Genomic DNA, 18,562 nt, shown 5'->3' with positions numbered 1-18,562 from the left:
ATTAATAACAAAAAACTCCTTGATATCACAATATTCTTAATGATATGATATGACACACCCCTAGTCCCAACATTTTCAGTTTTTTGGGTTGTAGATAATATCATCATTAGTTCTCCCATACATGAATGTGTGTGTAAAAGAGAGAGACAGAGCTGGTGAGAGAACTTTCATTGTTTCCTCTCTAAAGTTTCTTTTCAAACTCGCTGAGAACATCCCCCCTTGTTAGAGAGAAGGCAGAGGAAACTACATTAAATCCTCCATTACCTCCACAAATCCCACTGAAGTGCTGTTTAGAACACCTCCATTTTCTCTCAAGTCTTTCTGGGTAATTGAGTTTTTATCCATCATTCCGTTTAACCTTATGCTCGCGTTTTTATTGGCTCAGCTGAATCGTTATGACTTCTTACGCTAAGAGTTTGTCTGTGTGTGTGTGTGTGTGTGTGTTTCATTCTCTCTCTGTATCTCTCTCTCACACACACACACATGTGTACCCTATGGGAAGGAATTAACTGCTGAATGTTTAGGTAATGATGATATTGATTTGTGCCTTCCGGTCAGTGCGGTCAGGGTCATGCACATTTTATTAACTGTTATTCTCTCTCTCTCTCTCTCTCTCTCTCTCTCTCTCTCTCTCTCTCACTTTTTCTCTCTAGCACATGCTCTCTCTCACGCTCTCTCTCTCTCATTATATTGCTTTCTTGCACTCTCTGAATTTCAGTCTCTCTCTCTCTTTCTCTCTCTCTCTCTGACAAAAGCCTTTATAGTTTCATGAGTCTGTGCCTAATGATCAAGTCAGATTAATTGAGGGAAATCCAAAGAAAGACACAAGCATTCTTGTTTATCTCAGTCTAGTTATAAAAATCATTAAATGCCTGTTTTTTTGTTGTTTTTTTTTTCCTGCATATTTTATAATCCCTCCCTCAGACATCTGCTTTATTTTGGCTCTTAGGTATTTTTCATTTTATTCTGTGGAACACACATGCATGCATAAATGCATACATCTGCCTGAATCCCGCTCGCTCACCTATACATATGCTAATACATACAGAACATGCTTCAGAAATGCAGTTGTTTGTGCGCCGTGTGCAGTGCTGCGTCTCTGGGGTTCTGGTTTTATAATATAAATTTTGAGGCTGACTGCAGATATGTTGCTTATATTGTATGACTATATATATATATGATTCTCTTTGAAAAGTGCCATCCGTGAGCTGCTTCCTGGTTCCTTGCTTGAGCTTGATAAACCACTTTAAGATCAGAAGCCACTGTTAATCTGTGTGATAAAACATTTATAGTGGAATATTTGCGTGATCAGTGTGCTTTAAGTGTGAACCTGTAAAGACCTTCATATTGCTTTTTTTATACATTCCACACTACTGCCTCTATAGTGCACTCGGAGGAAAGCGCAGCGACTCGGTTCCGATACATCAGCTCACAGATGCCTTGTGCTGAGCGACATCACCCTTGTGAGTGAGTGACGTGGGGAGAGAGCGCCATCTACCCACCCAGAGAGAGCAAGACCAATTGTGCTCTCTCTCAGGGCTTTGGCAGCTGATGCAAGCTACTATCATACTATCATATTTTAACCCAGATGTACAGTATAATATATTGTTAATATTGTAAACACAGCTTATGGATGCATGATGATGCATAATCGTGTGCTCTTAATATGCGATTAGTACATATTTATCACCCCTTTCTTCCTCATCCATAAGTGGTTATAGACCAGCATAGAATCACTGATGGCCCAATACTATTGAGTAGTGTGTGCTGCTCTTACAGCTACTCTCAGGCACAGCAGCAGTGCTGGGAATTTTAAACACCTGCAATTTGCTGCTGGGGATGAGAAGAGTCCAACAGTCCTAAATGTTCTGCCATGACTGTCCCTGTGGTCAAAAATGAGCACAAATAAATAAAAGGCTACAAAAAAGGCTTGAAAAAACACGAGCCACAGTCTCTAACTCTACACTAACAATATGTACCAACATGATGCACAGCACGTCTGAGCGTAAACACAATCCGAAGACCCCAGTAGCTCTGCTGTGTCTGATACACTCATAATACACCAGCAGCTCACACACTAACAGGCCATGACCATGTTGTCACGGGCCGTTCCACAACAATTTAATAACTGAGGACCTACAAAACGCACCTGAAGGGAGGCGCAGCTTCGTATGCATGGGCCTGTTGCTTGGAGGTGTGGCGCTCTGGATGGGTTATGGACTTAATATGAATATGAATAGAATATCACAGCTTTAGAATATGGCCATAAAAAATGATAAATTATTTCAAACCTTAATGTCATTGCCATAGGCCATTAATCAATTGATCAACTCCACACCCCTGCATTTCTTCATGACTAGTGTGATGGAGTAAATAAAGAGTGTACAGTACTGATTCTGGAGGGCTGGACTCCACTTTTCCCCCCGTTTAGTATGTTAATTACTAAATGACCACGTCTTCTTCTTGCCACGTAAAGTTAAATAAGTGTGGTAATGACCTGGCTGGGCTAAATTGAGACCCTTAGGACTGGATTTGGGTACCCCCATACTAGGGCTGCACGATATTGGGGTAGAAAAAAAACTCAAAGCAATATGCAAAGGAGTCAGGTAACTTATTACAAATACTTTCCTATTTTACCCAAGTAGAAATTACAATTATCTATACTTTACTGGAAAAACTTTTAATTTATTCTTATATTTTTACACAATTATCTGTACTGTCTACTCCTTACATTTAAACAAATAAAATTCATTTAATTTCAGCTTGTTTTCATTCTAGCTATCCAGATAAATCTCTTCATCCAGATAGAGTGAATTTGATTGTGGTTGGATGAGAAGTATAAATATATACCATTCCGACACCCTATTGGTTTATACTTGATCTATCACACCCTCACACATCACGCCCGCACCCCAGCAAGAACATAGCAGACGTATGTAGCCTAGTATGAAGATGATCCGTGCAGAGACTCAAAAGAACTTGAGTGAAATGTCCCGACTACAGTCTTTTTAACAAATTTGCACTGCACTAAAATACATTCATATACTGTATACAGCTAAAACAGGGAGCCTAGTGCATCCCAAATCTATCAACATTAACATTTTAATAGAACGTTATAGTCATTATGGCTTTTAGAAAAATGTGGTCGTGGTGGTCGTGCACTCTAAGACGAGAATAAACCATCAGTACTCAGCACTGACTGAAAGCAAATGAGCCCCTTTTATGGGGGTTAACCATGTGGCTAGTACTCAGGTGATCTACTTCCTGGAAGTGTCATGCGCTGTTTCATGTGATTGGGATTGGGTGTAATGTCGGTGTGTGGTGCATCCTGGGCAGTGTAGTCCGGAAGCTGCAGATTGTTCTCACAATTGCATGTTGAGTATAGAATGACTTACATTTAATTTCTTTATTATTATCTTTTTTTTCTGTCACTGTTTTGTTTGCAATAAGGTCAGTGTGTCCGTGTTGTTGGACTGTTAAGTAAGGTGTGTGTGTGTGTGTGTGTGTGTGTGTGTGTGCATGCAGAAACGCATTTTATGGTTAATTGATTATACAACATTAGATGAACAAACTTTAACCTGCAAAACTCTCTTTTCAGTATAGCAAAGGCGAGCAAACTAGTTTAGTCTTATGCAAGTGAGTTTTTTTTTGTTTTGCTTTTATCCCGCTGTACCAAACCACAGTATGAACCAAACTGTGACTTTTATGCTGTAATAATGTAAATGTAAAACTTACAGTATTCTTGTTATTTTTGGTTTAGGGTTTGCTTCAATAAATACTGAATCAAAGAGATTTTTTAACAAAAGTCAAGGTATATATGTAACAACAATTATTTTATTCACACATTTATTTAATGCAGGCTGAAATAAACTGTGCTGCACCGAGGTGTTCTTCAGTGGGCTTAAATATCCCGCAATGCACATCACAATTACAACACAGAGTCGTTTAAGGACACTGTGGAGTTGGGTTCTTATCCTGCTGGCCACCCTTTAGCGAGAGGCAATGGGGACAGGGCTGCCATGCTGAAGGAATACGTGAAGTTAAGGGCTGTAATTAAGGGCTGATATTACCTCTAAAGAAAGAAAGAAAGGATGCAGTCTTCAAAGAAAAAAAAACTACTGCTATAATTATTCTCAGATTGTCATGTGGCGAGCCCTTCACTGAGATCCTGCAAAGAAGCATCAAAGAGTGCAGAGCTGCAGACTGTTACCTGAATATCAGTGCAAATCTGGAAACTTTTTATTGTGTCACATCAATTATTCATCACATATTGGAGATTCTACTGTGTGTGTGTGTGTGTGTGTGTAGGGCAGACCACAGTGCAAATTCACAGGAAGGGCAAAGAACCTGCAGCTGTGTGATATTTAATGCAGTAGTGTCATGAAGGAATTTAACTCTATGGACTTTAAATGATGGACTGGAGGCTCCTAACTGTCTGACAGTATAATAATAACATTACCACTTTAACTCTTCCTTAAGGCTCATCCTTATCCTCATGTGACAGCAGTGTAACCTTGTGTCTCTGAAGCAGTAAGTCTATAAGAAAAGGAGAGTAGTTAATGTTCTACTAGTTCTACTATAAGAGGGTTACGTTCCAATTCAAGTCTGTTGGTAAAAAAGTAGGGAGTCTTAAAAGTAAGGAAACGAATTAATTTGCCCTTTTTAGTGGTTAAAATCGATCAACGTCTGACAAACTATTTTCATTTTATATGGGGGTTTCCTTACCTTTGAGAAACGTTCATATATTTTAGATTATATTAGAGACATATATGCATGTATTAAGCCAAAACTCTGACAATGGTGTAAGGCATTTTGTCTTAAAACAATCAATCATTAAGTTTTATAAAGAGAGATTTAAAACTCAAAATATGCAAAAATTACTGTTTTTTTTTTTTTTACTTTAAAATTTTTGAGCTTATTTTAAATTTAAATGATTTAAAAAGCGAAATAAGGTGAACTTTCTGCGTAGGTAATTAATATATATATATATATATTATTCAGCTTATTTTAGGAAAGAATATATATATATATATATTCTTTCCTAAAATAAGCTGAATAATGTTACATTTCAAAGCTTAATAAGACAAAAATCTTATTAGAGAAAAAAAAAATATTGTTTTGCCTCGATATTAGATACTCGCTAAGATTTTTTTTTTTGCAGTGTATGTATGTATTTATGCATGTGTGTAAGTATGTGTATACTGTATGTATGTATATATGCATGCATGAATTTTTGCTTTAGCGTATTCGTTATCTTAAGGGTGTAAAGAATAAATTTGATTATATATTTCTGAATTCTTCATTTTCTCTTAGTGTTGGTGTTGACATTTACTCCTGTGTTACATTACACCAACTGTTATGACATAATTTATAAGTATGTGTAAATGAGTGTGTGTGTGTGTAATTCCGTAAGGATTTGGCAGTGGAACAGGGAGCGGTTCTGCAGAGACACGGAGATTCTCTAGAGACAAACTTTGTACTCTTAGCTCGGCTATGATACAGAATGTGTGAATTTTAACGGTGTGTGTTTATATATGTGTGTGTGTGTGTTCCAGTGGTGTTGAATTTTCACAAGTCTCTCTTTTTTCTCTCTCTTTTCTCTCCTCAGACCAACATTCCTTTCCTCCAGAACGTTCTGAGTAATAACCAGTTCCTCCACAGTACCGTAGATACCCAGTTTATTGATGAGAATCAGGACCTGTTCAACCTGAAGCGCACTCAGAACCGCGCTCAGAAGCTCCTGCATTACCTGGGTTAGTGCATGTTTATTACTGGTGTATTATTTATCCAGGGAACACACAGTTCCTTCACACAGCAAGTGTTTACTTCTCCCACCACATATTCAAAAAAAGGTTTGGGGGCAGCTATCTTTTTTACTACCCTTTTAAATGAGAAAACAGCATGTTTTTTTCTGTTGATTTGCCTCATGTTAAATATGAATTGGAGTTATTATGTGGAAGAAACCTATTAAATCAAATTAGTATGGGACGTTTATAAACTGTTTAACATATTAAGGAAACTTAATAACATAATACTGTGGAATATATAATATACAGCTCCGGATGAAGAAATTAAGGGGTCAGTTTCTGAATCAGTATATCTAATCTCAAATTCCAAATATAAATATTGTCATTTAGAGCATTTATTTGCAGAAAATGAGAATGAGCTTTCAGACCTCAAATAATGCAAAGAAAAGTAGTTCATATTCATAAAGTTTTAAGAGTTCAGAAATCAATATCTGGTGGAATAACCCTGATTTTTAATCACAGTTTTCATGCATCTTGGCATGTTCTCCTCCTCCAGTCTTACACACTGCTTTTGGATAACTTTATGCCTTTACTCCTGGGACAACAATTCAAGCAGTTCAGCTTGGTTTGATGGCTTGTGATCATCCATCTTCCTCTTGTTTTTTTGTTTTTTTTTATTCCTTCCTACCCAGTGTGGTAAAACTTTACAATAAAGGTCGCAAATAACAGTACACATTGTTAAATAGTTAAATAATGTCTCAACTAATTATTAACTGACACTAATAAGGTGTTTTTAAACTTTACTTCATTTTATTGTCTGAGAATGTTGCAAATAATAATGTATAAAGACAAACTGTGATGATTAATAATATTTTAAATAGTGTTAATTAATAATTAGTTGATACATTCTTTAAAAAGTACTGTTAATTGATTTACCTTTGTTGTAAAGTGTTACTGAAAGTGTTATAGTTGGAACCTGTTTGGAGAAGTAAATGTGCAGCATTTAATCCCAAGAACACCAACCAGCTGTTAAGCGTGGTGGTGGGAGCATCTAGCTCTGTGATTGTTTTGCTCCCAATATAATCAGTACATCACATAAAGTGGATGAAATAATGAAGAAGGAGGCCAGCCTCTGAATTTCAGCATGATCTGAAATCATCAGATAGACTGTTGAATCCTGAGTTTTCCTAAAAGGATTATGACCCTAAACACAAAGCAAATGTAGCTGTGGAATATGTTTCCAGCAGTTTTGTTTCATTTATTTTTATTCTATTAGATTATAAAAATTTTACCCTGTGATTTCAGATTATCCAGAAACATTTTAATAAGATATTGCCATCACATTCACATTCAAGATCTGAAAACAGATATACGTTCATGTGTTTGTGGCTGAAAGTGCTAACTGTTTTTTCTTTTCTTTTCTTTTCTACAGGACATGTGATGGTAAATGGCCCAACTACTCCAATCCCAGTCAAAGCCAAGCCGTCTTCCACAGATCCAGTTATTCCCCCTGTTCCTTTGGGTACGACATGTCTCACACACACAAACACACACACGCTGACTGATAACAAACAACTTTGGCTGTGTCTCATGATAAAACGACCCTAATATAAAATCAGGGGTGTGGGCTAGAGGAATATAAATCCCCCACCTTTAAACTGTGGAGCAGTGAAACTCTTCTCTGGAATGACGATGCTGAATCTGTAATGAGTTGGGGATGAGATGTGGTTGTGATTATCCAACATCCTGACCTCACCAACGCTCTTGTTGCTGAATGCTGAAATCAGATCCTTACACCAGTGCCTTATCTGTACAGTACAGACAGTATCTTCAACAAAAGCAGAATAAACTCCTTTTTTTTGGTGTCCTTGATTTTGGAAGAAACACTGAATGAGCAGGTGTTCCAATACTTATAAATAACATATTGTGCATTAAGTCATGCCAGAAGAATATAAAATAGTATTGCTGCTGACAGAAGCATCAACAATTAATATTGGGAAAGCTGTAGTATCTACTTAATTTAACAGAAAATAAAATAGAGTATAAAATAATAGAGCATAAAAATATATATTTAGCAAGTAAAAAAAACATGATTTTCCTCTTTTTAGTATGTTTCTTATGGCTGATTACTGTATTTTTTGGACTTTAAGGCGCACCGTATTATAAGGGGCACTATCAATAAACGTCTATTTTCTAATCGATTTTTATACATAAAGCAAATTAAGGGACACTAGAAAGAATGCCTACATCGAAATGAGCATCAAAAGGTGTTGCCACTTTTCCCTTCTAATGGGCAAGCTGGGGGAAGCGCCTAAGTAAATACAAACTGTAATTCTTAAAAAAAAGTTATTTTAAAGCTACACAAGCGCTGGATGTTAATCTACACCGATTTCTCTACTTAAAATAGTTTATTTGGGTGAGAAAAGTGCTTCTGTTTATTTTACAGTAAGCTTTGATTTACAATATTTTGTCTTAAGTTGGGCATAAATGCCACTCGATAGCACTAGACTGAGGAACCCTGAGTGTTCTGGTTAGCGGCTAATGCTAATGCTGCTTCACCCAGCCTTAGTGCTGAAGAAACTTCACTGAAAACTCACCCATATAACGCTATTCTTCAGCGAAGTGGCTTTACTGCTCCTTAATTTGTGACTGGTAGAATTTATACATAAGGTGCACTGAATTACAAGGCGCACTGTCGATTTTTGGGAAAATTAAAGGATTTTAAGTGCGCCTTATAGTCCGAAAAATACCGCGAGCACAGCATTGCCAAATCACACAAAAAGTTACAAAAATAAGTTTATGTATGACATTGTTCCTTTGACAATACAGTAATCCTACTGCCAAATCAGAGATCAGAACACCCTGCAGGATGAGCAGTGAAGGCTGCGAAGCTTTCTGGACTAAAATGAATGCAGATACACATTAGCATGAGCCTAGATCTGCTCTACAGCCTTTAGAGAAAAACAAAAACGAAAGGAAAAGCATGAACTCTGCTGATAGCTTTATCCTGAGGAGAAGCCATTCCTCCACATCCTGATTAGCCTGACTTTAAAAAGAACAAATGCCATAGTGCTGCTGCCACGTCTGCCCACACACACTCACACACACACACACACACACATGCCCGCAGGCCTGGCTGAGTGACAGTGCGCTCCTCCGCCTCTGCCGCGCTGCACTGTGGTCGGGGCCAGGGAGACGACAGTGTGATAATACACTCTAATCCCTCCCTTCTCTCCATCTCTCCACCAGATGAAAGAGAGAAGCCAGCCACATTAGAAATCTCATTACAGGGGTTTAGGTGTGTGTGAGCTATATACTGTGCTCCACAGTATTTGAGTGTAGTGTGTGTGTGTGTGTGTGTGTGTGTGTGTGTGTGTGTGTGTGTGTGTGTGTGCACGTGCTTTGTGTAATGAATTTGCAGACTTTTTCCCTCTTTTTTTTTATTGGCTCTTTATCATTGTGTACTAAAAGCAGAAATATTTCCTGCTTTTAGAAACCAGCATGTGGGAGTATGAAAGTACCCTGTTGTTTTTTGTGTGTGTGTGTGTGTGTGTGTGTGTGCGTGCATGTGTGTGTTGTGTGTGTGTGTGTGTGTGTGTGTATGTTTGTTTATATTCAGCTCCATGCGCCCATGCATGCGTAGGTATGTGTCAATGTATATGTGTGTAAGTGGGTCGCTTCTGCAATAGGTATAGCCCAAGACCCCTGGGATATTCCTGTATTTATGGTTCCTGTTGTGTGTGGTTGTGTGTGGTTGTGTGTGTGTGTGTGTGTGTGTGTGTGTGTGTGTGTGTGTGAGAGAGAGAGAGAGAGAGAGATGCACTAACAAAGTGCATTAAATAGGCTTATCCCTCTATACTTACTGCTGAACAACTCGCATTGCTTTATTCTGTGGAATTTTCCCAAAACTGGAAAATCCCATAGCAACACCATTGAATTTCAGCTTTAACTCACACTCACAAATGCGTATATGTGTGTGCACGAATGTGTGTATGGGTAGGTGGGAGGGAGTTTGCTTTGCAAACTGAATTTAATTAAATTATGCCACACATGCTGATAGAGTCATATGCAAAGGTTTGAATGCACCAGTTTAAATGTTTAAATGATTTGTCTAAGTGAAAATAAGTGAACAACTTATTGCACCACAATTTACTGTGTTTACATACTGCAGAACAGATAATAATATGTGAAACATGTAAATGATTTCTAAATGATAGTTTACTATGTGTTAATATGTATTGTTACCTTAAATAGTAATATATAGATAGTATGTTATATAGAAAATACTAATATATACATAATGAAGCACAATAAACACTTTGTTACCACCCCGTTACACAGATTATTAATTACTGTTTAGTCTGTAATTAGTGAGGATTAGAACCAATAGCACCTCAAATATATACACTATACACATGAAAACAAACACTGATACATTGAATCCCTTATGGAACAATGTTTCAGCTGTTTTATCATAATAGAAATAATGTTTTTTAAACCAGAGCACTGTAAATAGATTTAGAAAAAAATACTTATATATTTAAAATTTTCCATCTATAGTGAAAACATACTTTAGAAATGTCTAATTCAGAATTACAGAACAAAGAACAATACCACAAAAACACATATTTTGTGTTACTTCAAATAAAGTATTTTTTATGTTTTAACATATATTTTTTAATTTAGTATTTGTACTGCTTTATTTTAGTAATAAACAGTAAGTGTGCATTACAGTGCACAGATGTTTGTTGTCTGTACAGGATCTAAACTTATTTACACTTGAATCAATTTTTTCCCACCAGACATGATATATGATGTTCCAGAACATTTATGCACACAAGGCACTATAGCAGCTTCTGTTTGTCTTGCATGAAAATACAGTACCAGTCAAAAGTTTGAATACACATTTAAATTCAGTTTATTCATAATTTAATAATTTTCTGCATTTTTTTTGTTTGTCTATTTCTTAAATAAGTTTCATACAGTCTAAATTTAAGCTGTTGTTTTTTTTTGGTCTGTTAACAGATCTCACATTTATCTCAATGATTTGATGATGTTAGCTGTTTTGCTTACAATATTAGGACTTAGGAGGCAAAGAGCTTGTTGGAAAATGTTGATAAATACTTATTGTTAGTGTTAGTGTGTGTTTTTGCTGATACGAGTAAATCAGACAGAGCAGCAGTGCTGCTGGACTTTTTAAACACTTTGTTCACTCAGTCATTTTTTAAGTGTCTGCTTCACCTTGTAGACGTAAAGTCAGAGAAGAAGCTCATCTGTTATGGCACTGTCACTGTCTGAGTGTCATCCTCTAGTGCTTCATCAGTGGTCACTGTCCACAGGATACTGGCTGTTGGTTGGATATTTTTGGTTGGTGAACTATTCTCAGTCCAGCAGTGACACCAGTGACTGTAGCCATTGACTGACATTGAGGTGTTTAAAAACTCCAATAGCACAGCTGTTTCTGAGCTACTCATACCATTACAACACAGAATAGCGAGAATGAGATTGACCCCCCTTGCAGAAAATAGAAGCTTTGGGGTGGTCCTGTGGTTTTGCAGAGAAACAGATACAGGACTACAGCTGGTTTATATAAAATATTAAATAATTGGGGTGAAAATGAATAATTTGATCCATTGACATGTTTCTGTGTGTATGTTTTTGTGTATGTAGGTGAACCACCAGCTGGTTTCCGCGAGGTCCTGCTAAGAGAGGGTCCGGAGGGTTTTGCGAAGGCTGTGAGACAGCATCAGGGTCTGCTGCTGATGGACACGACATTCAGAGATGCTCACCAGTCCTTGTTGGCCACACGTGTAAGAACACACGACCTGAAGAAAATCGCCCCATACGTCTCCCACAACTTCAACAACCTCTTCAGCCTGGAGAACTGGGGAGGTTAGTGAGATATCCATCATGCGTATTGTATCTGCAACAATCATTATCTTTCAACCTGTGTTCACCAGTGCTCAGGAACAGAACTGAACAAAAGCAAAATGTAACATTGTTGTTCTTGTGCTGAAAACCCTGGAAAAAAAAAAAGAACAGAACAAACTGAAGCCCAGAACATTCTGTTAATAGCGCAGTTTAAGGACAGCCCAGCCACCATTCTTCCCATTGTACGAAAGGATATGAGAGAGAGAGAGCGCACACAAGTGAGTTTCCAGCGAATGGGGTGAATGGAGCTAAATTGCAATTCTGCAGCTGCAGATTTACCCAAAAGCTCCATAGGAATTCAATCATATTTGACTCTCTCAGCATATCTTCTGTAAGACGTAACTGAATAGCAGCTCCATGCTACAGTCTGTGTGGTAATTCTGCATTCGAGTGCTCTCAGAAATTGGGGAATACCAATATGCTAAATTGTAAAATGCAAATTGCGCTTGTCCTAGTCACAAATGGAGAGCTCTCTGAGATGTGAATGTTTACCAGGTATGATATATAACCTTTCACCTTGTGGTGAACGTGATAAATGGCACCTAAACCACATTACATGTCCAAATGTTTGTGGACAATCTTCTAATAAATGCATTTAAGATGTACCCATTGCTGACACTGATGCAAATTGATGCAAATGAAGCACATACAGCTTGAGAAGAGGTACTGCCAATGAAATTGGACTCTCTGGAGCAGATAAGCATTACCTTATTGGAAACTAAAATGGCTAATACTAGGTGTGGGATATAGAGGGGAAAAAAGCCCCCACCATTAATCTGTGTGCTGGAATGATGGTGCTTTATCCAATACTTTTGGGATGAGTTGGAGATTTTAACATCCTGACTGCTTTCCCTCATACTTTTGTCACTCAATGCAATCAAATCCTCTCAGCAAAATGTGTGTTCCAAAATTAGAATTAATAGAATTTCTTCTCTGGACAGTAGAGACAGTGGAGAGTTACTCCAACAAAAAACGTGATAAAAACTTTTTTTTTTCAATACCCTTGATTTTAGAAGAAACAATCAATGAACAATAGACCATGCTCTCATTTTCTTCTGATGATATTTTCGAGATAGAAATTTAACAATAAAAATAGATGATAGTGTTGTTTAGCAACACTATCATCTATTTTTATTGTTATATTTCTATCTCGAAAATATTGTAGTATCAAAACTGGGCTGGCTGTCATTTGCTACATCTTTCAACAGTGTAGAATTAAAATATAAAACAATACCTTCCACTTTATTATGGCAGTGATGCCACATTTATTATTTGCTGCCTGGCCAAGAAAAAAAGAGGTCACACTCTAATATTTGGTTGGACCACCTTTAGCTTTGATTGCGTCACACGTTCACTGTGGCATTGTTTTAATAAGCTTCTGTCACAAGCTTCTGTCTTCAATGTCACAAGATGTATTTCAATCCAGTGTTGCATTAATTTTCACCAAGATCTTGCAGCAACATTGATGATGGTAGAGTCTGACCAACAGCTGCACAAAGTCATCTCCATCCAGCACATCCCAAAGATTTTCAATGGGGTTAAGGTCTGGACTCTGTGGTGAACAATCCATGTGTGAAAATGATGATCTCATGCTCCCTGAATCACTCTTTCACAATTCCAGCCCCATGAATCCTGACATTGTCATCTTGGAATATTTCCGTGTCATTAGGCAAGAAAAAATTAATTAATGGAATAACCTGGTCTATATTCAGTATATTCAGGTAGTCAGCTGACCTCATTCTTTCAGCACATACTGTTGCTGACCTGACCAACTGCAGCATCAACCCCACATAATTTGCTTTAATTTAATCCAGGTGGAGACTTTTTCTGACCAGGCAATGTATATTTTTTCTTGTTTGTAATTTTATGTAAAGAGAAATATAAAATAGTTGTGGGAAAAAAAGGATGAAGCTAAAACTTGCTAAAAAAAATGTCATGCTTACGCCTTCCCACCTTAAACAGCCCTGCAGTTACATAATGCACAACAGAACATAATCATAATTTCTATAAATTAATTTCTATAAACTCTTCTCAAGGATGTTGATTAAGAGTAAAGGTATGTATTTTAAACCATTATATCTTTATTGTCTTTCCATCATCTTCTCAATGTTAAAAATGGAGACACACCTGTATGGCAGATGCTGTGCAGCCAATGCCAGTTAGAAAAAAAAAAACAAAAAACAAAGCTTGCCTAGACTTGTTAAACATTCAAGGTGTCTGGATTTAAGATAAGACAAGATGAAGCTATAAGTCATAAGTATCACTCAAATCACTTTATTGAATTCCTTTTAGATTGAAAAGGATAGGAGAGTACATACATAGAAATGTTCAATAAAGGTGTCGGAGTTCCAGCTGTGTTGACTGAGCACACAGAGCAGTGGATGTGTGCCTTGGTTATTGACTTTTTCCTTGTTTTTGATATTTGCCTTTGGAGTCAGCATAGCATAAACAGACAGGAAGACTCAACAAATGTCTGTGAATGCTTGACTGAATGAAAATTGTAAAGCTGAGCAGTCCACTGCCAGCTGTTTTTCTTTAAGGCTTTTTTCCTTTATGGCTGCCAAGACTGGATGCTTTGCATCCTTGTCCTGCTTCATAATTGACCAGTGGTGAAATGGTTCATGAGTGTTTTAAATGGGTTTAAAAACATGCATTCACATCTTTAAATAGTGTGAATGCACCAAGTTGCCAATCTGGCATACAAACTTTACATAATAAGCTTATTACCATATTTTTCGCACTATAAGGCGCACTTAAAATCCTTTAATTTTCCCAAAAATCGTTAGTGCGCTTTTTTAACTATGAAGTTTTCCAGTCAGGTTGTAAGGAGCAGTAAAGCCACTCTGCTGAAGTACAGAGGTATACAGGAGTTTCAGTGAAGTTTCTCCAGCACCAGGGCTGGAGTAGCATTAGTCTTAGCATTAGCCGCTAACTGTGCTAAGTGCTAGCTCTTTTGCTGTTTAGAGTTGAAGAAATCAGAATGTAACCTGCTGCTCACCTCGGCTAGCACTGCTGGAGCATCATTAGCATTAGCAGCTAAGCGCTAGCTCTTTCACCATTCAGAAGTGAGTATATCGGACTGTGGCCTGTGTGTTTACTGTGTTAAAGTAAGCTACATAGGAAGAACCATTAGCTGATATCCACCTGGATTACCTAAACACTCTGCCAGGCGGCACTTAATAGCACTAACTGTAAGCTGAAATCTGGACATCTAGCTTACTGTAAATAAACGGATGAGCTTCATTCACCCAAATAAATGGTTATCAGGAGAGAAACCTGTGTAGATTAACATCCAGTGCTCTTTTGACTTTAAAAGAAAATGTTTTATTTGAGAATTACAGTTTTGTTTACTTAGTTTAGCCTTACTTTAGTTACCCCACCACCACCAACCAGCGCGAAGACCTGCTGAATTAGGGGAATAAGAGGAACATGACGACCCCTGTTCCTTACTAGTTTTGCATAAAGCGCCTTATAATCCAGTGTGCCTTATGCATGAAAATGGACCAAAAAATGTACGTTCATTGATAGTTAGCCATAATTCGGTGTATTTTTGATTATTGATGTGTACATTATCTGAAGCCACTGGCCCACACCTCTATGACTTTATGTACTGCACTACTGCTACACAACAGGCTGATTCTATAAAAACTGCATGAATTAGTAGGGGGCAGGTAAAGTGATTGGTGAGTGTATCTCGCATGTAATCCGGGCCTCTGGTTGTTGATACTGAACTTGCTGATTTGAAGAGTCAGAGTATGATTTTTGAAGCTTTTGTAATTCAGCAGGTGTGGCTTTTATAAATTTACTGCAAACAGTTCCTGCTCCCCGTGTCCCTAAAGTTGTCTGTGATTAGAGGTGCTTTGTTTTCTTTTTTTAAGATGTTCCAGGGTGTTGATTTTTCTGTGGCCATGGTGATTGCTGGTTGCTGATTGAGTTCTCTTCTTTTCAGCGTGCAGATCACTTGCCTTTCTTTCACTGAGAGCTCTTGAGGCTTCAGGCTTGATTTATGGCGATAAACATTGCAGACAGAGGGCCGGTGACAGCTGGTCACAGACTAGATAAAGTCATTCGAGTCCCAAGACACTAAAAACTTGCTCATCTGAAACAGACGCACTGAACAAGGAGAGAGGAGCTGGTCCAAAACGATAAACCCTTCTGTTCCAAAAAACAGCCAGATTTAGAAGCTAATGCTCTATAGTTTTCACCTCTTATCCTTCTTTTCATCTTTAATTAAACATGCTCACTAACTTATGTAAGGTACAGACTGTGTGTGTACTGATATACATGTGTATACAAGTGCAGTGCAGTGCAGTGTGTGTGTGTGTGTGTTTTGGTGATGAGCTATAAACATGAACTTACACCTTAACCTGTAGAAAATACGTCTACAGCTCTTAACATCAGCATCACTTAAAGCATTGTGTATGCTCAAGGGCAAGTGTGTGTGTGTGTGTGTGTGTGTGTGTGTGTGTGTGTGTGTGTGTGTGTGTGTGTGTGTGTGTGTGTGTGTGTGTGTGTGTGTGTGTGTGTGTTGTGCAGACAAGAGGTTACATCAATTGAACCCTGGACTATTATTGCTTGACATGCTCAGACTAACTCTCTCTCTCTCATACTCTTTTTTGCTGTTCTTGTTTGTCTTTTTTTCCTTCATTCACCCCTTTTTCACTTCTTTCTTTTGTTCTCTCACTCTGTTTTACTTTCTTCTTTCTTTGCTTTCTCAATCCCCTGTTCTTTTTACATTTTTACGTCTTTATCTTTCTTGTTTCCTCTTTTTACTATTTCCTTCTTTTTCAATTTCTTTTTCTTTTTCTCTTTCCATCTCTCTTTTAGTTTCTTATTCTCTGTCTTTATTACTTTTCATCTTTTTCTTCTGTCTATTCTCTCTAATTCTCTTTGTCTTTATTCTATCTTTTCTTTGATCTGTCCTCCTTTTCCTGACATTTTCTCCCAATTTCTCTTTCCATATTTTACATATTTACATATATTTTACATATAAACTGTCCCTTTTCCCTCTTGTTTTTCCTTTCTCTTTCCATATCTTTTCCCATTGTTTTTCTCTCTTTCTTTCTCATTCTCTCTTACCTCCTCGCTTTCCATCTTTCTCTTTCTGTCTGTGCCCCTTTTTTCTTTCCATTTTTCTAGTTTTCTTTGTTTGTCTTCTTTGATCCTTTGATCTCTCCTTCTTTTTCTGACTTCTTCTCACTCTCTCTCCATTTCTCTTCCTATTTTGCTCTTTTACTCTCTCCCTTTTACATCTTACTTTTTTTGTACATATCTTCATCTCTCTCATTATCGTTTCCTCTTGCCTTCTGTCTCCTTTTCTCTGTCTGTCTTTCTCTTTCCATCACTCTCTTTCTCTCTTGTGTATGTGCAGTAGTAAGATAACATCTTATCAAATTTCTTCCCATTTTTCATGAAGAATGAATTCATTGCTTTGGAGAAATCTCGTTTGGGTAAACTAGTCTCCCATTTAGAAAAATCGCATCCCTGGTTAAGCACTTGGTCCTGTTTGATTTGATTACACTGAATATTTTTTAGATACAGATATATCACACACAGGACATTTTGAGCTTGCCCTGGAGACCCAATTGTAATGGTGACTGGCTGAGTACCAGCAGCACTGAGTAGCCAGGCCCTGTTGCAGCTAAGTCTTTGGTGGCCTGTCCTCCTGCGGCTGCTGCTCGGCAGGCCGAGACTGCCGGGGCGGCACCAGGCCAGAGATTCTTTACTAAGAAGGGCATGCTGGAGGTGTAAGGACCAGCTGCTCTGAGAGAACTCCAGCCAGTGCAGCAGTGCTGCAGGTTATATCCTGAAATTGGAGGTGAAATTGGAGAATGAATGAAAATATGTCGTCGGATGGGGGGAAGTTAAGAAGTTAATACAGATGTTGGAACAGTGGATAAGATGGCGGGGTTCGAGTGGTGATGGTTCCCTTTACAGTCATATACATGTCTGATTTGTCTGTTTTAGAAATGTTCCAAAGCTAGCTGGTTTAAACTGCCTAGTCTTTTCTACAGCTGTAAATCAGTATTAAATACACACAGTGCAGATGATTATAGGTGAAATAGTCAAAAAACAGCGATGAAGACCAAAGAAGAACTCAAAGAAACAAGCGTATAAAGACACAAGTAAGAAGAATCAAGTGGAAACAGAATTCCAGGAATGACAACCATGAGAGAGATATGTGATTAGCTGAGTCTGAATACACATGGAAATTCTATACATGAATTCTATTGCTGAAAAAGGAAGATGAAGGTTGTAATTCTACTGTCTTTTTTTTTTTAACTTAAATAAAAAGACTTAAATGGGGATTATAACTGTACAACATGAACAAGAACCATGAGGAACCTCATGCTGCTTCTCGTTCGCACCTGCAAGAGATACTAAAGGGTTATTAACTTCTCTGACATTTGAAGGTAGCTTCTAATAGAGTTAAGGTAATATACATTGGCTGATACCACTTTAAAATAAGGCTTATTTATAAAGGGTTTATAAATAGTTTACAGAGGAGTTTAATTAATGTTTATTAATTAGGTTATAAACCATTAATAGGCAGTTACAACACATACATAGAAAGGGCAACAGTGTCTTGCCATGTACCAAATATTAATTTCACATTCGTTTTTGCGGTTAAACCTCAGATCTTACTAGATGCTTATCTTACTTTGTCTTATGCATCAACATTTTTGTTAACTTTATTCATTTAACTATAATAACATATCAAATAGCTAAACTGACTTTTTTGGTAATATTTTATTAGGTATGTTAAAAAGTTATGTTCACTGTTGTTCTTTCTTCCGTTTATGTGTTGTAAGTGCTTATTAATGTGTTTAAAGTATTTACAACTTAATGTATAACTGTTAAACTTCTTTATGAACTTTTTATAA

At 37.4% G+C, this 18,562-nt stretch overlaps 1 protein-coding gene across 1 annotated transcript in view; it reads left to right on the top strand.

The window, feature by feature from the left end:
- The window catches only part of pcxb (pyruvate carboxylase b), a 357,875-nt gene that overhangs the window by 272,285 nt on the left and 67,028 nt on the right, over window positions 1–18,562 (top strand). The window contains exons 11-13 of the mRNA XM_022678445.2: window positions 5,609–5,753; window positions 7,180–7,269; window positions 11,418–11,639. Coding sequence (XP_022534166.2) covers window positions 5,609–5,753; window positions 7,180–7,269; window positions 11,418–11,639 — 457 coding nt within the window. The remainder of the gene's footprint in view (window positions 1–5,608; window positions 5,754–7,179; window positions 7,270–11,417; window positions 11,640–18,562) is intronic.

This window comes from Astyanax mexicanus, chromosome 8, assembly GCF_023375975.1.
Source record: "Astyanax mexicanus isolate ESR-SI-001 chromosome 8, AstMex3_surface, whole genome shotgun sequence".
NCBI lineage: Eukaryota > Metazoa > Chordata > Actinopteri > Characiformes > Acestrorhamphidae > Astyanax > Astyanax mexicanus.
This window is presented reverse-complemented; position numbering and strand designations above follow the sequence as displayed.